Below are 25717 nucleotides of genomic sequence, written 5' to 3' on the forward strand. Positions count from 1 at the left end.
AGTTCATGAACCCACCCTAGAGCATTCACACACCAAATCTGGGACAAATCCATCCACCCGGTCAGAAGTAATGGGCCAAACAAAAATTCGGCCATCTTGAATTCAGCCATCTTGAAAGTGTTAACCTCCAAACTGTAATCAGTTCATGAACCCACCCTAGAGCATTCACACACCAAATCTGGGACAAATCCATCCACCCGGTCAGAAGTAATGGGCCAAAAAAAATTCGGCCATCTTGAATTCGGCCATCTTGAAATTGTTGACCTCCAAACTCCAATCAGTCCATGAACCTACCCTAGAACATTCACACACCAAATCTGGGACAAATCCATCCACCCGGTCAGAAGTTATGGACCAAACAAAAATTCGGCCATCTTGAATTCGGCCATCTTGAAAGTGTTAACCTCCAAACTCTAATCAGTTCATGAACCCACCCTAGAGCATTCACACACCAAATCTGGGACAAATCCATCCACCCGGTCAGAAGTAAAGGGCCAAACAAAAATTCGGCCATCTTGAATTCGGCCATCTTGAAATTGTTGACCTCCAAACTCGAATCAGTTCATGAACCTGCCCTAGAGCATTCACACACCAAATCTGGGACAAATCCAAACATCCGTTCAAAAGTTATCGCGTTAACACGAAAGACCTTACGCGGCGGCGGACGCGGCGGCGGCGGCGGTGCACGCAAAACCATTACATCCCCGACGCTCTGCGTTTCGGGGATATAATTAGCATTACAGGCTAGCGTCTAAACTGTCCCCTTCTGGCCAGATCACACATTGATAAAGATTTTAAAATGGCTTTAACTGTTATGATGTCAGGAAATATGTCTGCTTTTAGAGCACATATCATGGCTTGCAATCATGTAACTTATATCAAGAGGATAACTACTGGTCATTAGATATTCAATGTTGAAGGACCCTGGTGAAGTAAATCTGACCTGTCGAAAACAGCATTTTCCCAATATCTTTGGATCTGCGTTCTGTGCTGGTTTCAAATTTCCCATGATCTAAGAGGACATCGATGCGCATGTCCACAGCAAAAATTAGATCAGAGTTACGTTGTTATCCAGAGATATTTGGTTTGTCTCAACTGTACCCTGTACTCAACTGTACTCAGTCTACCCTATTACAATTCATTTTATTTTGCTCGTCCCGAATATAATGAATTCTTGGTTATATTTTATTTTGTTGAAATTTTCTAAAAAATCTGTAGACAATCAATAATCGTGATTATGATTTTTTTCCATAATTGTGCAGCCCTAGTAGTAGTACCCAGGGCCGCTGACAGCTTTAGCCAGGCCCAGGGCAGTCATCCAAAAGGTCCCCCTCACCCAATACATATACAGTAGCTACTGTAATATAATGATGACCCAATTCTGGCCCCCTCTTCTCCATGGGCCTGGGACACCTGACCCCTGTCAGTACCATATAAAACAATACAGCATTATACCAAGTGTGAATTGTATCATATAATGTAATATTATGTCAGCAATTACAATCAATAGGTTTCTTCCATACAAACATTCCTGACGGCACACACATCTAAGGATGCAACCTCTGATTGTTTTTTTTTTTTTACTTACTTTTACTTTACTTTATTTGTTCAGGACATTGCACATTAATGAACATATACATACATGTACATATATGTAAACATGCCAGATTGTAGCCCAAGGGCTAATTTCCATCTGGTGTCCAATAGGCAGGCTAGATGTTTACGAGCAATATACTTTAAAATAAAACAAACTGTTAGTAACAAAAGAAATAAAACCCACTACAGAAGCAAAAGGCATGGAAACTGCAGTCACTCAGAAAATGTACTCATGTGATTGGCTGCTAACCATCTTGCCCCTCCTAACAGCGTGAATGTTTGTATACTGGAAAAATCTCTATTGGGACCCATCTTATGTCTACAATATTGCAACACGAACATAATTCACAAGACAAGACAAAAAACACAGAACATACAGGATTGCCATCGTCTTTGCCTTTATTTTTCCTCCATCTTAAAAGAGCATACACAATAATTTGCATAGAATACATGTTTGGATTGTAAAAAGAGGGCAACATGTAATAGAATTCATTATATTTTTGTTTCAATAACAAGTGATCAATTCCCTTTAATCTACCTGCAAATTTGAAATGTCAACACTTTGACAGAATTTTATGACAAATATGGAGAAGAACAATGAATCCGTCCTTGAGCTAAAAAAGGACTTAGTCAGCCAGAGAACCATACGATGCTGAGAGGGGATGTTTCAAAAAACGTCAAATTCATGTAGAAATTCAACAGACCTCACTGGAGACGACTAAAAGGACATTTACAGGCGCATAGCCAAAAAAGATGGAACTCTCTCCAGCAACTTTGCACGCTTTATTGGTACATTAGTTCTGATTTAAGATTTGGCATTAAGTGCCAAATTGGAGAATTCATCTGATCTTCACATGAACTTGAAACATGGAATGGGAGAGTTCACATAAAGGTTGTGCACAGTGTAGTGTTTGGGATCAGTTATAGTGTAGATTAGCCACATGTGATCGGTACGATTGAAATCAAGGAATGGTCCTACACAGTGGTCGTCGAGATGGGACATACCCGTCACTGAGAATTATTTTGCTTGTAAAGAACCAGCAAAACCCTCAGGCTCAGAGCAAAAGGAAAGAAAAAGAGACAACAAAAGTGGTTACAGAAATGAAGCAAAAAGGAATGTCAGCACATTTCTTAGGGTTTTGGTAGTGTTCAGTGCAGGAACAGTATTGGATGGGGCGACAGGAAAGCATGGGCCTAAACGGCACTAGACCGAAACACAAGAGTTAGAGTTAGAGCCATCTGTGACTGCGCATAGAAAATGGCAGACAGTGGTAGTGCTTTGGTATAGCACGACACATCTTGGCTTGGTTGGCAGCGACAAGCTGGTAGTTTGTATTTCATGCAACAGACAATTCACTGTCAAAGTTCCTGATCCCTAACAACAAATGCTTTGGGAATGGCATGAAGTCTAGGAGTTATTTATTGGTTTTTCGGTACTCGCAGTAAGAATCCAATCACACTGGACTTCTCTGCGGTACAATGCAAATGCAAAACGCCTGCTATGACAAACACCTGGACCTTTTATTCTTTCTTTGTTCTTTTTTTTGTTTGTTTTATTTTGCACGTTTTTCTTTTTCTGTAAAGCTATGTGTTTTGTGTGGTACGGTTTGTCTGGAGCTGTGTGGTCTTTATAGATTGTTGAGCTCCAGCAGGGTCTGATCCAGGGTCTGGTGAATGTCCAAGTTCTCCTCCTTGGCCACGGAGAGTTTCTCTGGCGATGGAGTAAGTAAAAGGGGAGAACAAAACAGGAAAAGGTCAGATGGACGGTATTTTTTTTTTGTTTTGTTCGTTTCCTTCTTTTCTTTAAAACACCTGCTAGGAACAATTGAGTAAAATGTATGGACTCGCAAATCATTGAATGTACGTGTGTGTGTGCGTGTGCGTGTGCGTGTGTGTGTGTGTGTGTCAGGCGAAATTATGCAAAAAGAGGTATTGTGGTAATACATGGCATTGGTGCAATTAGCATTGAAGTGTGAAGTTTAAATGTCATTGGAGTGTGGTGGTTTGCGCGCGCACGAGAGAGAGAGAGAGAGAGAGAGAGAGAGAGAGAGAGAGAGAGAGAGAGAGAGAGAGAGAGAATGTCAAGTGTGGTTTGGGTTTCCCGTATTACAATAGGCTACTCACTAAGCAGATGGTTCAGTGTGAGAAAGCGAGAGACTCGCTGAGTGGGTGTTGGGAGGTAGTGCATGGATATTAAGTAAACAACGTACTGAAGGGGAGGTAGCGTGTGGATATATAGGAAACCTTTGAATGATGTGCAGTCTTATTAGGGAAATATGTGTTGTGCATAACAAAGAAAAGTGCATGCATGTTGTGCATTTTTAAAGCCATACATTTCTGGAAACAAGCTCTTTTTACACCTCCCCTTGAGTTAAATGACTTAATTTGGACCTTTCTCCTGCACTGTCAGCTGTTCTCCGAGTCTGGCCATGCAAATTATACCTCCAAGCTACACTTAACACATTAATCTGGGTCCAGCTCGCTGCTAACTGGACCCATAAGATTCGATGATAAATGCCACCTTGGAACTGGAAGTACAAAGTAACATCACCAGACTATGAGAACGGCAGAAATAACAGAAGAAGAGTAAAATTCAAATCATTAAACTCTTATTAAAAACTTATTTAACACTTAAGGGTGTAAAATGAGCTTTTTCCTGAAATGGTGCGGTATCTCCATATAAGGTCATACATCACAAAAACTCCCTGAGGAAAAACAAACTTGTCCTTAAAAAATGCACTACATGAGTCCTACACAAAATGTCTTTCAGGTGGAAGAACTGAGGCATGCCGTCTCAAAATGATATTAAATTAATCCTTACACACAGAAAATGTAACATGCTTCACTGTAACAGTCTGCATCACATAACATTATATCACACATATAAAGGAACAACAGTGCAGGGACATAATATTATCTAGTATCCATTACATTTACATTGAATAGAAGTTATTTAAATAAGATCTTGGATTCGTACTGTTATTTTTTACTATTAAAAAATAAATGTTTGCTTGTAACTTTAGGACTGTGTAAAAAAAACAACCTCTGTCTGGTCCCAAAAATGAAGTGTCCCCTGAACGGCAATAGACCTCACCTTACGGGCTATTCCCTGACAGGGAATGTTGACATTTCCAGTTTTATTCTTATATAGCAAAGTGTTTAAACATGACTTAGTTTCCCAGTATCTGAGAGATTACTGTGCAAACTGAAAATTCTTTATCTGTAAGCACACTGCGACCATGTCCCGTATTTAAACAAAGTCAACAGTATTTAGCTGGAATGCATTTTCTTTCATATACTCTAATACAAAGCGAAAACCTTAAGTGACTGAATGGACAGTGGCGACAGAAGTGTCAGTACATACAAAATACTACACACCACACATTATATCTCTTAACACACACTCGGGAACAAGAAAATCATTGAGAAGCCAGGAACAACGGGACTCTGTGGTGCTTAAATTAGCAGGAAAACGGGAGTATAGATTCCCAGGAAGTGTTGTTCTGTAGGACTTTTCACAATGTGAGGTGGACAAAGATAGGCCTACAGAACGCTTGGAGGTAAACAGCAAAGCTGGGATACAAGTCAAGATATACAAGCCTTACACAATCATTCAGAACCTCTATAGGCTATATTCACTTGCGTGTTAAAGTGTGTTATAGTTTTAAAGGTTGTTCATTTGGTCACTGGTACTGAAAGTGGAATACATTGTGAGAGCAAGGCTATTAGAAGTCAGTAACGGTACAATCCTACGACATTTACATTGAATCATTGTTTTGTTATCCTGAACATATATCCCAGCTAGTTTAATAATTTGAAGTCTTCGAAAAGGCAGATTTAGCTGTTTAGCTCATTGAGCACGACCCTCAGCTCGTTATTGAGAATGCGATTTTTCTCCACCGTTGAATGGAAGCGATCTGTGGCCATGGCAACGTCAGTGAAGGTCAAGGAGAAGAGGCAGAATAGGAAAAAAGGAGGAAAAAAGAGGGAGAGAAAAGAGAGAAAGACAGAGGACAGGGTTAGTCCAGTGAAGAAAAGAGTATTTCAAGTGTGAAGAGAATAGTTAGGACAAACACACACAGAATACATATCACAGGCTCTGAAGCAGATGGCACAAAGGTGCCAGGAGGCTGGCTAGTCGTAGCTGAATCAATGGATTTCCACGATGTGGCTGGAAGACGTGTCAACTTCCTTACATTAACACTAGCTAAATAAAACCCCAGTCGGTATAGCATTTTTTTCAGAGTACATTTACGGGTGATCCATTATCGTTACTGCATTGCTGTTTTGGTAAATTACTTGGTTGTAAAAAAGGCCCATGTGTTACTTGAAGCACATGCACTATGTAATAGGGCATCACTTACAATTTAAGTACTAAATCACAAGCTACTATGCTTGCAAACGCTGGCTTATACCAAAAACTTGCACTTCTCTTGGCTGGAAATAGTTTGAGCTATTCCAAAAGTGTAAACATTCACAGAAATGGAAGAACAAGAGAATCAAGGCAACACAGAAAACAGCCCAAGCAAACCAAGGAAAGGAGGAAAGCAAAAAAACTGAGTGTTTTTTTCAGTGTTTATTACAGAAGGAACAAAAGAAAATGCTGAGGGGACAGAAGGACAGAGAAGAGAAGAAAAGAATCAAGAAAAAAGGAGTACAGCAACACAAAGACCAACACATGAGGTGACAACATGGCAATATGGCAAGTCTCTTTAAGCCTAAAGGGGGAAGGGACGGTCATCATTATCATAGTAGTCATCACATGTGCACTTACAGACACAAGCATGACCAGGGCTAAAGATACCTGCAGCACATTGCTGAACCCTCCCATAACAGAGAGCTAGAGAGGGGACCTTGAGAACGACTAGGGAGACACAGAGATGCAGGTATGGCTCATACAGGGCGGGTTATATTTTACTCTCTCTCCCTCTCTCTTAACATCTTGCCCAGTCTTGCACAGCCTGCACTCACTATGGCCCTGCATGTCATAATATTAATACAAAATACAAATGGGACCGCAGAGCCTTCCGGAGTGTTGGAATAGCATACTGGAACAGAGGGATGAGAAAAAAAAGAAGGATGGATCCACGATGAGCCAGAAAAAGGAAAGGACGAAAGAAGGAGGAGGAGGAGGAGGAGAAGAGAAGCGGAATCCTTTGCACAGAGGAGACAGAAGAGAGGAAAGAAGAAGTAGAAGATAAGAGAAGAGAGGAGAGGAGGACAGGGGAGGTGGGGGAGGAGGAGGTGGAGGAGGATGCGTCTAGAGGGTGGTCATGTCGTTGAGAGCCAGATCCAGCTCCTCGCTCAGGGCCTTGCCCTTCAGTTTCTGGGCGTACACCTCGTCTGGAGGGGGATCCCCCGGGGAAACAGCAAGGATGGACAGAGAGAGAGGAGAAGAAAGGAGAGGAGAAGTGGAGTGAAGGATAGGAGAGGACAGGGGAGGGGAGGAGAGGAGAGGAGAAAAGAGAGCAAGGAGGGGACAGGACAGATGAAGAGAAGAGAAGAGAAGAGAAGAGAAGAGAAGAGAAGAGAAGAGAAGAGAAGAGAAGAGAAGAGAAGAGAAGAGAAGAGAAGAGAAGAGAAGAGAAGAGAAGAGAAGAGAAGAGAAGGCAGCCAGAGCCAGAGAGAGTCCAGGAAGGGGAGGAAGGAGTAGGGGGAAGAACATAAACAAGGAGAGGGTCAGAAAAAGAAACTATAGATATAGATGGAGAATAGAACTCTAGAACTCCAGAGTGCATGCCTTCTGTTACTTAGAACTCAGAATGCTACAGCTCATGTCTTCTGGTACTTATTTAGAATGTAGAATACTGGAACTGAGCTCATGCCTTCTGTTCCAACCTTATCTGCAGTCTTATCATTTCACCTCAGCACTGCATGCCACTCGATAGCCACTCCCATGCGCTCTCCTGAATACTCTGTTTCAATACTCTCTCAATCTAATAGAGCCATAGCTTTGTATTGCTACGTAAGCTTTAAAAAAGAAACTAAAATACCAAAGACCAACAAACTGCATCGATGGTGTCAGTCAAGCCAGCAGACAGCACCACACACATGGTTAGTGGGGCTCGGTCAACCCCAGGAGCTCTCTGTGGTTTGTAGTGGATATCCATCCAACATGGCATATAAAGTCACGCTAGCCTGTATTACCACCACACTGGCATCCAACCACACAGCAGCGTTAGAGAGGTCAGTTTGAGCTGTACACGCACACACCAACGCACACACATACACACACACACACAGGCACACACACACACACAGGCACAGGCGCACACACACACACACACACACACACACAGGCACACGCACGCACACACACACACACAGGCACACGCACCACGACGAATGTCAAAGGGAATGAAGGTCAGAGTCAGTATTAGGTCAGTACACAATCGAGCACATGAATCTAAAACACGATGAGTGGGTGAGTGGGTGAGTGGCACACTGGTCATTGCACCCTAGCGGAGCGAGCAGCCCCTGTGGGAAACGTACCTTCCAGATCGTCAATGGTCTTCTCCAGCTTAGCCACAGACCTCTCTGCAAACTCAGCACGGGTCTCAGCCTAAATGACATGAATTAGGAGAGGTCATATTTACATGTACAGTAGGCTACAGCCATTCATGTCCTGTCTTCAGCTCTATACAGCTACATGTACAGTATGTGAACACAAAAAAATCAGATTGAATGAGTAGGTTGTGAAATGAAACATGAATTCCTGTTTTGGTAGACTGTGGTGTGTGTGTGTGTGTGTGTGTGTGTGTGTGTGTGTGTGTGTGTGTGTGTGTGTGTGTGTGTGTGTGTGTGTGTGTGTGTGTGTGTGTGTGTCCGCACCTCTTTAAGTTTCTCAGTGAGGATTTTGATTTCTTCTTCATACTTGTCCTCCTTTTGTGAGTACTGTAAACAAGACGGTGGAAAATGCAACACGTTAGTATGTCTGAATGGCACGGACTAGCATTACTCAGTAGCCTACATAACTAAAATATTAACTGTAACAAACTGCCTTCAAATAAATGGGCAATGTTTTTAGTTGCAGAAGGCCGATGGAGCAACGGCAGGTAATGGCACTGTTACGTAGATTTTTTTCTTGGATATGCACTACATGTAACGCATTGTACTTCACACTTCATAGGTCAATAAATGTACCTCACACAATCGTGAAATTAGATGTGGTTACATCTCCCTGACACTAAAAACATCAATGACCCAAATGCATACGCCAATGTTAAGGTTTCATCACAGATGGAATAAAGATAGTAGGTCAAAGGGTGTACCAACTATTCGGATAAAAGAAAAAGTTTAGAAAAAAATGTAACAGCAAGAGGGCAGATAAGCAAAGCAAAGGAGGTCACACTTCACCCTAACTGACGACAAATGCCAAAGGTGATTTAATTTGGCTGCTAACTACATTTCCTGCCTGTTAGAACTCCATCTGTAAACGGGCTGAGGTTGGGTGAGGCACAAAAAAATGACCAAAATTGAAAAAAAAATTGAAATGAAACCTGGAAAGCTGAAATGAAAGCAAAAATTTATGGAGCTGAGCTCTTTTACTACAGAGTGCTTAAAAAAAGCCTTCCGTCTCAAGATGTAGTCAAAACATCTCCCATCAAATCCATCTTGACAACACGGCTACAGAACAGGACGTGACAGTCCCGGCAGATCTCAAGTCATTGTTGCTGCCCAGTCACGCCCTCTGCTTCAGCAACACTGTCTCTATGACAACCGACCAACTAGAATCAGACTGATGTGGGCTGAGTGACTTTAAAAAGGCAGCCACCTGAGCTAGACCAAAACAATACAGTTTGACCTACAATGGAAAACCTGTCAAGCCTGTCAGTGCCAACTCCCTGAAAAAAAAATCTAATTTATTCTTAGAAGGAAAAAAATCCCCCTTGTGTCATTGTACAGGATTACTGGCTGGGTGGTTCAAGCAAAACCTGTACACAGACAGGGCAAAAAAAAAACCCTGCTGCGGTCGACTGCTTTGGCTCATCCTACCTTCTCAGCCTGTGCTTCCAGTGACTTCAAGTTGTTGGTGACATTTTTCAACTCTTCCTCAAGGTCACCAGATTTACTAGAGAGCGGCGGCAGCAGCGAGGGGAGGCCAGGAAGGAGTGGAAGAGAAGCCAAGAGAAGAGAGGACAAAGGAGGAAGGGGGCGAAAAAGGAGAGAGAGATGGAGAGAGAGAGAGAGAAAGAAGGAAAAAAGGACAAAGAACAAGAGCAAATTGAGAAAATGGAGAAAGCACAGGTAATGCTAGGAAGAGAAGAAGAGCCCCCGAATGGCTACAGAAGGAAAACGGTTTATAGCAGACATGTTCTTTTTTTCAAGCAAAATGGCAGACAGGACAAGCACTTTCCAAGCTACAGGACACGAACAGAAAGTCAAAGATTAAGAAGTCAAACAGAGGGAGGCAAGCATGTTAGTCGCCATCGTGGCAAGGAGAGCTAAAGAGGGCAGGAGAGGACGAGTGGGCAAGATGAGCCAAGAAGAGAGGAGAGGGGAGGAGAGATCCGCAGGTAGAAAGCGTTGCTGACGGCTGATGTCATCTCAGGTGAGCCACCAGCTGCAGGTAAGAGAAAGGAGAGGAGGGTGGGGTGGGGTGGAGGAGTTGGTCTCCCCCCCCCTCAGGTGACTGTACCTCTTCCTCCCCGCACATCATGGACTTCATATTCTGGTCCATGATTCGCAGCTCCTCCTCCAGCGCCCTGGCGCGACTGGTGATTGGTCCATGGCAGGCAAAGGGGGCCGGACGGAAAGGAGTACGGTGCAACGGGATTGGTCCGTGGCACACAAATGGGGCCGGGTTGAACGGAGTAGGGTGAATGAATAAGGGGGTAAGGGGGTAAGGTGGGGGATTCACAAAACGCAGGCACATCCCAGGTGACGGGTGCGTTCAGGCATGCATCACCACAACAAAAAGAGACAAACAGAGGGGAAGGGAGGGGGGGTGTGGGGAAGGAGATCCAGGGAGCTTCACTGGTTAGTGTGTCCAACGACTCAGATTACATAGGAAACTCTCCACATACCACGCTACACACTACACACTGCAGACAGGGAGGGACTTTAGGGTGGAACGTAACCGTATGCACACATTTTAAAATGACATGGATATGTGCAGAATGTCAAAAAATATGTATATATATCAAAATTATTATGACTACAAAGTGTGTAATAATTTCCACTAATGGAATAGAGATGAAGACCAATGTATGCTAAATGTAAAATATTTCAACTGAAATAACAAAGTTGCATCAGTTGTGACAAAGAAAATACCTGGGTAGGACAATGATGTACAATATTAATATCATAAGCAGGACCATCCAAGCAAATGGTAATACCACAAATACAAAGCATGCAAAACATGCATCATGTAGTTTGCATTTCTCTAACCCATGAAGTTCATTAATTTCTCAAAAGAAGATAAAAAATAATCTTCAAAATGACAGACTACAGCCCTACAGTATAAATGTGTGTGTATACAAATGCTTTTCAGTCTCATAGAATTTCGGTGAACTGTAAGTTGAATTGCTTATCAGTAATCTGCTATCAACCTGTGAGTTCCAGAAGTGGGGAAAATGGATTCATCTTGTATAGATGTGAAGTCAAGTTGGCAGATGTATTAGGAAAAAGTATGTCTGTTATATAAGGTTCTATGGAGAACTAAGAACCTTTATTCCTCATCAGTGTGTATTCATAAATAATATGAAAAAAATATAATAACACATTTTCCATCTTTATGTCCTACCAGGCTCTATGGAGAACCAAGAAGAACCTTTATTCCTCCTCTGCTCTGTGGTCTGCATGTTAATTCTGTATTTAGTGCTCTATAAATAAGCGCTTAAGATGAGAAGAATGTTGTGGAACTGTATGTCAAAGGTTCTACGGACAAGCAAGAAGAGCCCCTTTATTCCTTCATGTGTATTGTGTAAGTAAGTGTTTAAGGTGGTGAACTTACGCCTCAGCCACCTCAGCCCTCTCCTCAGAGCGCTCCAGGTCTCCCTCAAGGATCACCAGTTTACGGGCCACCTGCGAAATCACAGCAGTCAAGAGATGGTCAGGTCGGGCCTCTTCGAAGTCAACACATGCACCTCACATATCCAGCTGGACTAGCCACAGAGTTCACTGCAAGGATGCGTGTGTGCGTGCTCGTGTGTGCGTGCTCGTGTGTGTGTGTGTGCGTGTGTGCGTGCGTGTGTGCGTGCTCGTGTGTGTGTGTGTAGAAAGGCAGTCAATGACAGGCTTCAGTCAGCCTTAAGAACATTAAGAGCCTACTTAAGAGTATCAGCGTTATCTGTAGTGGGTCACAATAGCCAGGCTTCCTATCTGGCAAAGACTCTCACACACAGAGCCTCGAAGCCTATGTCCACACTAAAGTCTAGTTCAGACTCCTCCTTCAGTTGCAGGACACGTACTGCCAGCGGGGGGTGGCGGGCGGCAGATCAAGTGCCCAAACAGCCCCCCCCCTCTTTAGAGCTGAAACAACTCCTTGCAGTGCTCAACGTATATTTCTCCCAGGCTGAATTGTCCATAATCTGCCGCCATCCCCCGGCTGAGGGTACGTGTCCTGCAACTGAAGGAGGAGTCCAAACAGACCTTAACACTGGTCTCTACAGAGTGGTGATACTTATACTGGCCCATTGGGGATGCAGGGTCCCATTGTACGCCCTTTAACAGGCTAACTATGGTGTCCATGAATTACATCCGTGCCTTGCAGTGTTTTTGCGGTCACACGTACTTTAATGCTGCAAGGCAGACTGTTAAGAGGAAAACACACTGTACTATGACTGTGACTTTACTGGGCGTCAGGGGACCGCATCAGAGGACCAATGCGGAGCATGACTTGAGACTAGAGTACAGTCTCCTGTATACAGACTCCCTAAGCATCATGGGACACACAGACATAACTGTTCCCAGATCTGATGGAACCCCTAGGGCTAAGGCAATTCATGTGTGTGTGTGTGTGTGGGGGGACATGTACAGTTTACAGGCATGGAGACTGATAGCTATCATTCCTGAACAGGCATAGAAGCAACTGAGAGGTCTTGCCTTCTTTCTTTCTTTCAACCTTGAAACTCTATTTCATGGTCAAGCGCAAGCATCTAGTGGAGTCGCCAGTGTTTTATCAAGACATTCCTGTTCCACAGTGGTCAACAACCCACACAGCATAAGGAGCGGAGGGTATTTTTAACATGATTAAATAACTCGATTAGATGCGGTGCTATTCAGTTTCATACTATAGACACACAAACCAACACAGAAAGTGAGGCTGTGATCCAGAGAGCCCCTATGGGGACCATTCAACTGCCGGGGCCGTGGAAATGGAGTGGTATAAGGCTGTTAATTGACAACGGTTTCAGGTTTCACACAAAGACTCGAGCCAAGGTCCAGGATAAATGGCTGTATTCCACATGGAGAATAAATGGTTTCCCTCTCTCTGTCTCTCATGCCTTCTCTCTTGTATGTTTTTCTTGTATTCTCTCTCTCTATCCTCTCTTTTGTTCACACTTTTCATCCTTCCTTCTCTCTCTCTCTCTCTCTCTCTCTCTCTCTCTCTCTCTCTCTCTCTCTCTCTCTCTCTCTCTCTCTCTCTCTCTCTCTCTCTCTCTCTCTCTCTCTCTCTCTCAGAGACAGGCAGACCTCCTCATGCTTCCTGTCGGCCTCCTCAGCGATGTGCTTAATGTGTGTGTGTGTGTGTGTGTGTGTGTGGTGCGTGTGTGTGTGCGTGTGTGTGTGTGTGTGCGTGCGTGTGTGCTCCTCACCTCCTCATACTTCCTGTCGGCCTCCTCAGCGATGTGCTTGGCCTCCTTCAGCTGCATCTCCTGGAGCTCCATCTTCTCCTCGTCTTTCGTCGCTCTGTTCTCTATGACCTTCATGCCTCTGGAGGACAGGGGATGAAGAAGGGATAGGAAGGGAGAAAGAGAGAGAGAGAGAGAGAGAGAGAGAGAGAGAGAGAGAGAGAGAGAGAGAGAGAGAGAGAGAGAGAGAGAGAGAGAGAGAGAGAGAGAGAAAAGAAGAAAGGAGAGTTCAGTATACCATTCCCACCAAACAATATCAGTCAGATTATGCTGGGTCAAATTGAATGGTGCCCTTTTGAGAAACAGGCCAGTCCTGCTACACACACACAGACAGGTTTTATATGGAGAATTCGCCTTGATGCAAATCTGAGAATATTACAGCAAGACAGCTGATCTTTTACTCTCAAATCCCCACCCATAAACACACACAGAGACAGATACATACTCCGACACACATCCGCACAGAGAAAGACACACACACACGCACACAGACACACACGCACACAGACACACACGCACACAGACGCACACAGACACACACAACTGAATGTACATACTACTTAGCCGTAAAGGATAAATTATGTTGCAAGACCGAGTGTGACCGTGTGCGAGCATGTGTGACTCATCGACAATATGCTTGCCATTAATGGTCAATGCATCTTAATGTCACCCGATCCAAAGCTCGCTCAAGCGGATGCACTGGAATAAATGCCACGTCAAGATTTAATTTATTTACAACCTCGTTCCCATAACCACACCACTAGGCCCTAGACTCCCCCAGCAGTCCTACTGCACCACAAGGCCTTGCAGACTGGAAAACGAAAACAGTCTGTCTCTAGACAAGAGCGCAGAGAAACTACGCAGTAATAATAATTGATGGCATTAATACCAGCACAGCGGTCAGGAACATGAAACTGAGAATGTGGATAGCCGAGTCTGTTGCTGGTATTGTTCTCGGAGTGGTGGAGAAGAATGTGATCTCCATCTTATTTTAGGTGCAATCCATAATTGCTTTTCATATAATGCGAGTCACCTATAATGCACACCATATGGTAACAAAACAACCGTGGTCACCTGTTCCATTGATTCTGGAGACACAACTCTTCCCTAAGAACAATTTGTGTACAAATATATGCACAGTACTGTACATTGTGTGCATGTTTAAGCTGTGCAGGTATGTGCATGTCTACAAGTGTGGATAACTTCATGTGTGTACATGTCTCCAAGTGATGATGATGATGGTGTGGATGATGATGAGTGTGTGCATATGTGTGTGTGTTGTGCCTTCATTTCACCTCTCGCTCTCATCAGCAGCCTTCTCAGCCTCCTCCAGTTTCTGCAGGGCGGTGGCCAGTCTCTCCTGGGCCCTGTCCAACTCTTCCTCTACCAGCTGGATACGCCTGTTGAGGGAAGCCACCTCAGCCTCAGCCTGCAAGACAACACAACACAACACAACACATTACACTTAGACACTTTTATGTAAAGCGACTCAGCTATCTTACAGGGCATTGGTTACAGTCCCTGGAGCAATATAAGCTTAGGTACCTTGCTCAAAGGCACTTCAGCCATGGATGGAAGTGTACAGAAGGGAGAGGTAAGGGTGGGATTCGAACCCGCAACCCTCTGGTCTAAAGACCACTGCCCTAACCATTAGGCCATGGCTGCACATCCACTTTCTGTACTGTGACAAGCAGCCAGTATGTGTAGTTAGGTACATTCTCACTCGGTTTTTGGAACTGAAGACATGTATGGTCAGTAGTATATACAGTACACAGTTCTCTGTCAAAGGCTGGAAGTCTTCTGTTTGATGATGAGGGTTGCGGATGTGTTATCAGCACAATGAGACTGCCACCATACCGTTGTGGTCAAATTGACCAAAGACTCAGGTTGGAAGACTCGCCTTCGCTATCGACCATATAACCATGCCGCTGACCCCGCTCACTTCAATGTTTTTTTTCAATGTAGCTCCTATTAGGCTGCCCACGGCCCTTTCTATATATATTTTTTAGGGGCTTTTATGCCTTTATTTGATAGGACAGTCTGAGACGGTGACAGGAAGCGAGTGGGACAGAGAGACGGGGTGGGATCGGGCAATGACCCCGGCCGGACTTGAACCCCGTGGGCATGCAAACCCAAATGTGGGGGGCTTAGCGCGCTGCGCCACAGCGCCCCCCTGCCCATGGCCCTTTCTGAATGACTTAGGCAGAGATATTCTAGACAGAGATCCGTTAAAACCCACCCATCGTGTGGGCACGTGTGGGCTACCACTTGAAGTCTGTATGTGTTTAGGCATCTTCACCAATTTTCTATACGTGTAATCTGATACTTTCCCCAAAGTGTATCTTGGAAAGAATCTACAACCTGTCAGGAGGGCTTGTTGAATATCTTTCTACAGTATTTAATACATATACTGAGATTCCCGTTTCTGTATTTCATTTGGGAAATAGGAACTACTATACATCTCTAAGCAATACAATACAAACACTCAAGTCTGCCAAGGCAAAGCTACTTGAACCCCCCACCCCCAGCTCCAGCTCCAGCTCCAGCGTTCATGGTCCCCGGGAGAGGTTAAAGACTTGCAGCTGAAACATCAACGGTCTCGGCGGCGGAGGAGGGGAGGGAAGGGAACTAAATAAAGACGTTGTCTACTCACTAGGGCTGGGCGGTTTTGGAAAAAATGAGCATCACGGTTTTCTTGATGAAAATTGACATCACGGTTTTCTGCACGGTTTTTTGATAAGCGGCGATTTCCCCCAAATCTTAATCTTTCGGACGAAAAAAAACTGAAATTAAATTTAAAAATGAGATACAATCATGAATTTAAATTAATCTCCATCTCTATTTTATCACTTTTTCATTTCAATATTTTTATATTTTAGTTTATATTTCCCTACCCAAGACTTTAAGTTCCCTTTCAAGTAAAAAGGGTTAATAAATTATTATAAGCAGCTGTTTTGGGCTTTTTTTCCCAAGACAGCCCAAAACTGCATATTTGTTCTACACCTGGCAACACTACTTGCTTAGTTCTCGTTGTACACCTGGCAACATTGATCACTACGACCGCATGTTGCCTTGCCCAGCGCGAGTAAACACAGTGGGACAGAAACGGAACAGACTGAAGAGACACGAAAACAAACGGATTTACTTGACATTGTGTGAATATTTTCTTTGAATTAAAGGCCAAATATAACGTAGAATGTATTTTGTCAGGTAGTTTGTGTCATATGGCGATGTATTTCGCTCCTATTTTGCTCCCAAATCATTTCAAACAGCAATGTAGCAATGTATATTGTCTGCCCATTGCATTTTGCAAGCTAAGCTAAATTAGCCTCAATGGCAAAACTCATAAGCAGCCTTAACTGCAGTCCTGCACACGCAGTTGGGATGGTAATGAAATACAGTTAAGGATCTGAGAACTGTTGTAGCCTATTAGAATAGCCTTTTATTTAACTTTGTGAGATCAAATGTAAGCCAAGTTGATTTAAATGTTCATCATGATTCATCCATGCCATGTGGGTTCTTCATTAGGCTATGCTTCACTCTCACCAGCTTCTTTAGCGCGATTAACCAATTATTTGTATTGCTTCAATCAACATCTTAAATTGTGATGACATTTCCTAGTAGAAAAGCAACAGTGGACTTGGAGTTGAAATGAAGTGTGACACGAAGTATGAAGTTCACGCACATAGCCTAGTATGAACAACAACAACAAAACCGTCTCTCATCAAAAAGAGAACCTTGTGTAGGTGAAACCGAGATCACGGTTTTCTAACCGTAAACCGCCCAGCTCTACTACTCACTGTGGGGCATTATAGTCTGACCTGAGTTCCATGTGTGCCAACGTGTGGCAGAAACACACCGGCATGCCTTAATACTGTTCAAATGGACACATGTTAGTGGGGTCTCATGACGGGGTGTGTGTGTGTGTGTGTGTGTGTGTGTGTGTGTGTGTGTGTGTGTGTGTATATACATGTGGACCGACTGAGCAACTCTGTACGCGAGTGCGTGTGCGTGTGCGTGTGTGTGCGTATGTGTGTAATGCGTGTGTACGTGTGACTGCTGGGTTAATGACTGGCTGGGCGTCCATTACCCTTAAGCTGCCCCTAGACGACCGATCTCAACCAGAGAGAGGCTTGAGTAGAACAATCACAGCTTTCAGGCTGTGGGAAAATGCTACACAGCAGAGCACCATGGAGGATGAAAGTGGCAATAGTGGTAGTGGTAGAGGTGTAGGGTCATGGCGAGTGTGTTTGTTGAGCCCTCTCCTCACGCCCTGAACCCTGCTAGAATGTTTGTTTGCCCTTTTAAGACGTGGACTAATGAACGTTTAATAATAATCCTTAGAGGAGAGGAGACCTTCTTATAGAAACACAGGGCCTCTAGTCAACAGTATAGCACACTGTTCATACAGTAGTAGAGTGCAGTAGTAATGCATTCTATGTAAAGTGCTGCAGAGAGGCCTTTGGAACAGGTGCTAGAAACGGCTTATTGACGGCAAAACGGCAAAGTCAGTGAATTTGACTTCTCAAACAACCGAAACTAATTGTGTGATTACACTATACATGTACACGTAACTACAGCATGTATGCATTAGTAATGCAATCTATGGAAAGTGCTCTAGGATGACCTCTAGAAAGGGCTTCTTGTAATATTAAAAAGACAAAGTCAATGAATGTGGCTATTCAGACAACCTAAACTAATTGGTAATTACACTTTACTTTATGCGTATGTAAGTAACTACTGTACATGGCCTTGCCCTGTCCTGTCTGAATTCCCCCTCTACTGTTCACAGGTGTAAGAGAATGGGGCAGCACTGTCTGCAATGGTCCTCTATGAGTAGAGGCCGATGACAGAGATGATTAGGAGGGGAGGGGGGAGAGTGAAGGCTCTTGCATTCCAGCATTCCAAGACCCTCCTCCTCCTCAAATCTCTCCAACTCCGTACCGCTACGTCTACCCCACTCTACCTCCAATCCAAAACCCTCCACACGAGCCCCATCCATCCCTCCCCTAACCCCTGCCTTGACGAGATCTGTGACTCGTCCGCAGAGACAAAGGGGGGCTGTGTTTCGGGCTATGACAGGAGGAGAAGGCTAATCATGTCTGGAGCCCACCACAAAAAAGCCCATGAAACTCCGACCAGAGATCTATTCCGACTCCTGGGGAAGAGTTGGAATGTTACCGGCATTCAGAGCATTCCAGAGCCGTCCCATTGGTCTTTGTTACAAAGGTCAGGCCCATTGGTGGGTTTCATTGGCTAACTGTACGTGTAATTTTGGCACGGGCTTAATTGGCAATTAAGGGAAGACCACCTCGGAGTGCTATCCAAAGACACTTTAGGAGTCCCATCAAAATAACGTAATGAGCAGCACAGTTCAACTGCTATTGACGCCAGAGATGGCAAGACAAGATACTGTGCATTACTAGATTTGGACAACTTCCAGGACTTCTTATTACTTATCTGACCTGGCATCAGACTGTCTCTCAAGGACTTTTCGGAGGTTCATTGTTGGCTCCACCCCAGTGTTTTTTTTTTTCATTTATCAATTCATGTGCTGTGTTTTTGTAATGACAGGCTGCAACTTCATTTCCCCTGGTGGAATAGTATTTTGGGACACACAGAATTAATTAACCAGTAGGCTATTCTACACTACAACTACAAAGTCAAGCGAAGGTTCCTCCTCTAAACAGTCCCACCAATGTCATGCTAGTCTAGTGTTCAGGGAATGATTAGCCAAAGCCCCGAGCAAGGGGGGAAATACAGGGCAGAGTCTGGCAAACAGAACTGGGAACAGGGCTTAGCCTACCGGTTGACCAAACAAGCGACCATGAGGTCATTACTCTGAAAAAGTAGGATTGTCCTTCTCTTTTAATATGGCCACCACTCAAAATAATGTAAAATAGCAAGTTTTCAATGTGGTCACCATTCTCTTTAAAGGGGGGTAATCTTTTCCATATGCCCATCATCACTCTGACCAAAAAAGGAAGGATGGTCCTCCCCCCACAGAGAAAGGCAGAGAGAAAGTGGGTTGACACTTCAACATGACAGATTCCAAATTTTAGTAATGACTGGCGAAAAAATGAGAGTAGGTTTTAAGGCAGACAAACGAATTAATCCCCCTTCATGTCATGTCCATCCGCTTTCATTACAGCAAACGTTTAGAATCGTACAGGCTGGTCCAGACACTGTAGCCTTCAGTTGGGTGAACGACTACCCATCATGTTGCATGCCACTTCGTGGCAAACAGAACAATTTAATATCAGTTCCAAATTTTCACATTTGGGTGCAGCTTTATGCAGGCTGCATATTATTTGCAGTGCTGATATGGGCATTGAAAAATAGCTGCTCAGAGATCTCACATGAGAGAAAGTATTTGGTCGACGACGGTCCATGACAGTGCTACTGGGTTTTTCAATAGCTATTTAAAGTAACAGTGACACCACATAACATCCATCCCTATTTACACATTCACTTTTAAAATGTAATTGCTTCAGGTATGGTAGACATTCGCGTGACTTCTCTGCGTGGTGTCTGAAAAGTCGACGCCAAAGCGTAGTATTAATTACCCTTTCTCTGGCCTGTCTCTCCTCATCCACCTCTCTTTGAAGACCTTCGGCACGGTCCTCGGCATCGTCGGCTTGCTGTTGCAATGACTGAATTTTCCTTTTCACTGCTTCCACAGATGAGCCCGCCATTGCAAGGTTTCGCCCAAAAAGTAACCAAGTTTTGCTCTTCAAAGCGCCGACAAGCTGTACAGTAGGTGTAGCTGCGCGACTTTGTAGCTATCTGTGCTGCACGGCTACACCTTGGAATTCTCCTAGATCCAAAGCGCGCTAAGCCTCCACACGCAGCTGATAGGTTTGAGCGAATGTAAACAGACGTTTATCCGATAATATAGTCCTTGTCGTTTATTTCCTCGTTCGTTTGTATTATCTAGTGATTCTAACACCGCTATTGCCGATGTCCCTTAGGTGGGCACCAGTCTACAACTGAAACCCTGTGGGTGGAATTCTCCTGCAAACAGTGAAGTTGCTCTTAGCTACTCTCCCCACTCTCCGCCCTCTCTTATCTGCTCGCTCATGATGTCACAGGTCAGAGGCCATTCACGTTTTAAAGAAATAGAGGCCTACAGCTACGAGATAACGCCAGGAATTCGCTGAAAATGTATCTACTTCTAGTGGTGAAAATATCGATAGCTATTTAGAGGCGAATGGGGAAGCTGACAATCATAACCTAAAGCAGCTGTTTGCGCATGGAACCGCGTGTGAAAAGGCTGCCCCCTGTTGCATCTTCATGTTGATTCAACTTCAAAGAGATAAACGAAGTTTCGTATGATGGCGCACAACAACAATTTATCTATGCACACCACCCAAGCCGTTTATTTCGCCTGTATTTATTTGTACGTTCAAGAAGAAATATTTCTGCTTTGCTGTTCTGAACCTGCTCTGAAGTGCAGTCCACCTAAGAAGAACAAGTAGTCCTATGAAAAACAGGAGGTCTTCCTAAATCCCTGGAATCAGTCAAAGTAGTCCAAGTCTGCTGTCATAAGGATTCATGAGGGTCGCATCAGACTGGGCTTCTGACCTGGGACCCAGCTTGAATGAGTCAACATCCTGGAAACTGGTTTCCACTTTGACCCCTTGACCTGGGCATCTCTTGCCATGTTTTGTCTTGAAACATTAGATGCTGTCTTAAGGGAAATAAATGTTACAAGTCTAACTCCTTTGAAATGAGTTGAGATGGCTTATTTAAATAAGAAGCCCTGTAATTGATGTTGCGCATGTGTAAACAGCATCTGAATGCAAGTTGTCAGTGGTGAAAGACTGATCAAAAGCCTGCCACCCACTTTCTATTTTAATTGAAATGTAGCATATATTCCATTTGGATAGCGTAAATTGACGCTCGCGGAAATAAATATGCAATTTATCAGATGTGATCTACAGTTCTGCAATTGTGGGTTACGCAGGCCTATTAAGCCTTTAATCTTCCTGTAGAGAGTATTTCCGTTTGGCTTTCCGTTAGGGTTAGGAAAGTAGCTTTTTTTTCATATGCTCTCTCTCTCTCTCTCTCTCTCTCTTTTCATATGCTCTCTCTCTCTCTCTCTCTCTCTCTCTCTCTCTCTCTCTCTCTCTCTCTCTCTCTCTCTCTAGACTGTGACATTGGCATGACCTTTATAGATTCATAACCATCTTTCTACTCGTGTCAATGTGGTCTCCCTGTTTGCGGGTCATCCTTGAGTCACCCCCCTACTGTAGGCCTACACCAGCTCGGTGTAAGGGAGGGTGAGGTAGGCTTACCCTCCCACATACCCCCTCCACCCAGAGGCTGGCCTGGTGGTCATATCTGACCTGACCTCTTCTGTTCTTTGTGATGTTCTGCTTTTTCTCTGGGTTTTGATCTTTCCTGTGTATTCATGGGGTGTTTCCCTGAGTTGCATTTCTGAGGCAATAAAATGCCAGTGTCTCGTCAGCACTCTACTTTTAAAATGTCATCGAACCGTCTGTCTGTCTGCCTGTCTGTCTGTCTGTCTGTCTGTCTGTCTGTCTGTCTGTCTGTCTGTCTGTCTGTCTGTCTGTCTGTCTGTCTGTCTGTCTGTCTGTCTGTCTGTCTATCTGTCTTCATTCACCCTAAATTCACCCTTCATTGACGCATTGTGTGGCCAGGATGGTGACCAAAGGAGGTATTCCAACTATGCTGCTCATTGAAACTGTGCTGTCTATTGCCAGATCTGATCTTTTCATGAATACGTACTAAATAGTACTAATATTTACTAGGATGACCAAAGTACAGTACAGTATGTTTCGCAGCAAAAAATGCATGTGGCCCATTTGCAAATTTGGGCTTTTTAAGTATTCCTATTGGCCGTTCACCCACATAGAAATTGAATTGAAGCCAATACCTTACAGACTGGCCCTTTAAGGTTGTGCTATCATGATGTAGGCCTAGCGAATACATGAATGAATGACGTAGTATATGACTCATAAGAATGACTTCTTGATTTGCTAATCCAGTGAGAGGCACGCAGACAGAAGTCTTGTACAGTCTTGCTTACACAAGAGCTGTCTCTTACTGACACAGTAGTGTCTGGTGAGAAAAAAATGTGGCTATTAATTGCTAAGCCATGGACACGCATGAACTGGAAAGCACGATGACTTCACTTCACAGTAAACAAACGGCTGCATTCCAGCAATTCCTGTCCTTGTTTGGTAGCCTGTCTGAAACGCGCTGTGATCCTGATGTGACCGCCTCGCTACTAAGGCTGCCAAAGACTCTCCTCTCTCCATCACGTCACATTCACACACCTAGCCTGTGCTCTGATTGGGTGGCTTTGTAGCCTCTTACTGCAGATGGGCCTGTTGATGGATGGTCCTATTCACTCTTTCCTGGAAACTCTCAACTACATCGTAACAACATTGCTATGACAATTCAGTCGTAGCCCCTTACCAGGCACTGTCCCACCACTGAGAAATTGTAATTGTCAGTCACTGAAAAAAACGTAACAACCATAGTATACACCACTATGACAATGCACAGGGCCTTTAGTAATACATTACGACTTGGTCATTGCCATTCTGGTAACAGCTAATTTATAACAGGGGTAGTGTTCTAAGGGGAGAAGTAACTGATTAAGACTTGGTCATTACCATTTTGGTGTCAATAGGGTTATAACATGCTCTGCACCAAAGGGTAACACAGTAGCAGAAGCTGTAGTGGTAATGTCAGCAATGCATGTTACTGTCAATGACGACACTATGAGAAGAGGAATGGCGAAATGGTAGGCCTACTGGTGTAAGTACTGGTCCAGAGGGAGAGAGGGAGTGTAGTTACATGTAAAAAAAAGGAGACAGAAATGGGGAAAAATCCAAACCCTGTAAATATTTAACAAATGAATGCTTGTGGCTTCGATTTCTCCTTTCTATTCTTCGTGTCATCCTTTGTAATTACATTTTAACTTCAAATAGATATGGTGAAACACCTACAATGGTTGATCCTATTGGTACTTGTACAGCATGCGATTACAACACTGTACATACGGGCTGCAGGCACCACTGGATTATTTGTCATGTCAGTAGGGCAATGGTTTGCAGATAACTGCATATGGCTGCTTATTGCATTGCATTATGTTATTTTTGACGTGTTTATTTTATATGTGAAGGTAGTCTTCTTTGTCATTTTCATCATTTTCAGTAGGCTACGGCGTTTTTAATATGTGAAGACACGGAAGCTTGTTAAATGTACTTTCACCAGAATGGCAATGACCAAGTCTTGATGTATTACTAAAGGCTCTGTGTAATATCATAGTGGTGTTGTAGTACTGTGGTAGTAATGTCTTTCAACGACTATTTACAGTGTTCCACTGGTGGAACGATGTGCATTATGGGGCAGCAAATGACCAGAAGACATGTTCTGCTCCTTCTCCTGCTCCTGCAAGCCTCTGCCTATGTTGTTGTAGGCCTCTACAGCAGGGGTGTCAAACTCAAAATGACTGAGGGCCAAAATCAAAATCTGGAACGAAGTCGCGGGCCGAACTCCACAATAAATTTTAAAAATGCACTAAAATTGTGCATGCATACACTTCATACTCACCATTAAATTTCACATACACTGTGTCCCATCATATTTGTTAGTTCAACTGTGTCTACACATCCTGTGACACAGCAAATGTTCAAGTTATATTACGCTATACATTGATGGTGTATGTGGCCAACTATAATATACAGTTGAAATGATCTCGCGGGCCGAGTAAAATGGCTCCGCGGGCCAAATTTGGCCCCCGGGCCTGAGTTTGACATCCCTGCACTACAGGGAGGTCATAGAGGTGAGGCCTGTACACGAGTAATCATCTGAGCTGACCGGGTGGTCTGCACTGCACTGCACTGCACTGGGGCGTCGCTTTCTCTCTGTTTTCTGTTAGATTCTGATAGATCTACTGCTGTTTCAATGTATGCTAACGATCTAGTAGTGGTGGTGTAGTGGGGAATACTCTTTGAAAGCAGCAGTGCTTTAGAGAGTGTAGAGGTGAGTTGAAAAGGAATATGATCTGTCTGAGCTGGGTGCGGACTGCGATGGCAGGAAATGGGAGAGGCCGATGCGTAGCTGACAGTTTAAAGGTCATATCCCCTGACATCACTCTCTCACTGCAGGGGAGAGGTGGCACGAATGATGAGCTGACAAATTACATTCCAGAGAGAATCGTCTTGAAATTCTTAATTGCATTACAACATTCCTGCAAGCGCCCAGCACTATCTGTTGTCTTGACTGGGATTTTTTTTTTTTTTTACAGCTATCAGAGTAATTGTTTGTTTGTGTTTGGTTTTGACAGAGGGGATAAGGTTGTTAAGGAGGGCAAGAAATTAGTTTTGTCTTGTCAACAGGGTAGTGAGAGTTGTGTCAGATTCACAATTCACCCCAATACGATTTCACATATCATCAGTTCAGCACTTGTCAGTGAACTGCATACATGAAACCATCCAGGGAAAAAAATGACAAAAATGATAATAATTAAAAGCGAAGTAGGCCTATCGCTACCCTCCTTAACCCTCCTATCTCGTTCAAATTAATTTAAACGTGTGGAATTCGCCGGAAAGGTGCTGACAGACTTTATGATGTGTTTACAGAACCTGATAGGGGCTGCGGGCTTGCCAATTTCACCACTCGCAGCTGTCAACAGCAAGGTCGACACTCAGCCCTTGCCTCAGCCCCAGCACTACCCTATCTTGGCTTGGTGGGAATGGAACTAGAAGAGGGGGTTGGCCTTTGACAGACAGGCACAGAGTGGTGTTTAACGGGGCCTTTATTGACGATCACCACTAGAGGGTGCCATACCCTGGTTAACCAGAGTGGTGCAGTCTACTTCGGTACAGTATGGCTTTGGTTAACCCTGACCCTTTGCAGTGTTTTAGTTTTGGATTTCAAACAACTTAAGTTTCTTCATTTCAGTAGATTGTTACACTATAGAACTGCGTATGATTTATTTTAGAATAGAGTGGTAGTAAATATTTTGATATTCAGTAGATGGTCTGGTGCAGAGAACTGCATGATTCATAAATCCGATTTTTTTCCCCCCAAGTGTGCGTACGTGCGTGTGTATGTGTGTGTGCGTGTGCGTGTATGTGTGTGTGTGTGCGTGTTGTGTGCGCATAATAATACTATCTTGCTAAATCAGGCACTAGGTCTAAGGCGTGTCACCTCTGTGACTTGCACCTTAGTGTCAGAATGTGCAGTTGCGTGTGAATGTGTGTGTGTGTGTGTGTGTGTGTGTGTGTGTGTGTGTGTGTGTGTGTGTGTGTGTGTGTGTGTGTGTGTGTGTGTGTGTGTGTGTGTGT

At 43.9% G+C, this 25717-nt stretch overlaps 1 protein-coding gene across 8 annotated transcripts in view; it reads right to left on the reverse strand.

Annotated features, from left to right (window-relative positions):
• Positions 1–1970: 1970 nt before the first annotated feature.
• The window catches only part of tpm2 (tropomyosin 2 (beta)), a 31025-nt gene continuing 7278 nt past the window's right edge, over positions 1971–25717 (reverse strand). The window contains exons 1-8 of one of the 8 annotated variants that reach the window (XM_063210402.1): positions 19958–20473; positions 14687–14820; positions 13356–13473; positions 11552–11622; positions 9592–9667; positions 8428–8490; positions 8089–8158; positions 1971–3307 (exon numbers count right to left, since the gene is read on the reverse strand). In XM_063210402.1, the coding sequence (XP_063066472.1) occupies positions 3225–3307; positions 8089–8158; positions 8428–8490; positions 9592–9667; positions 11552–11622; positions 13356–13473; positions 14687–14820; positions 19958–20086 (744 nt within the window). In that variant the 5' untranslated portion in view covers positions 20087–20473 and the 3' untranslated portion in view covers positions 1971–3224. Of the gene's footprint in view, positions 3308–6157; positions 6940–8088; positions 8159–8427; positions 8491–9591; positions 9668–10234; positions 10311–11551; positions 11623–13355; positions 13474–14686; positions 14821–19957; positions 20474–25717 lie in introns of those variants that run through there. The other 7 variants (XM_063210404.1, XM_063210401.1, XM_063210403.1 and 4 more) reach the window with 7 other exon arrangements.

Source organism: Engraulis encrasicolus, chromosome 11 (genome assembly GCF_034702125.1).
Source record: "Engraulis encrasicolus isolate BLACKSEA-1 chromosome 11, IST_EnEncr_1.0, whole genome shotgun sequence".
Taxonomy (NCBI): domain Eukaryota; kingdom Metazoa; phylum Chordata; class Actinopteri; order Clupeiformes; family Engraulidae; genus Engraulis; species Engraulis encrasicolus.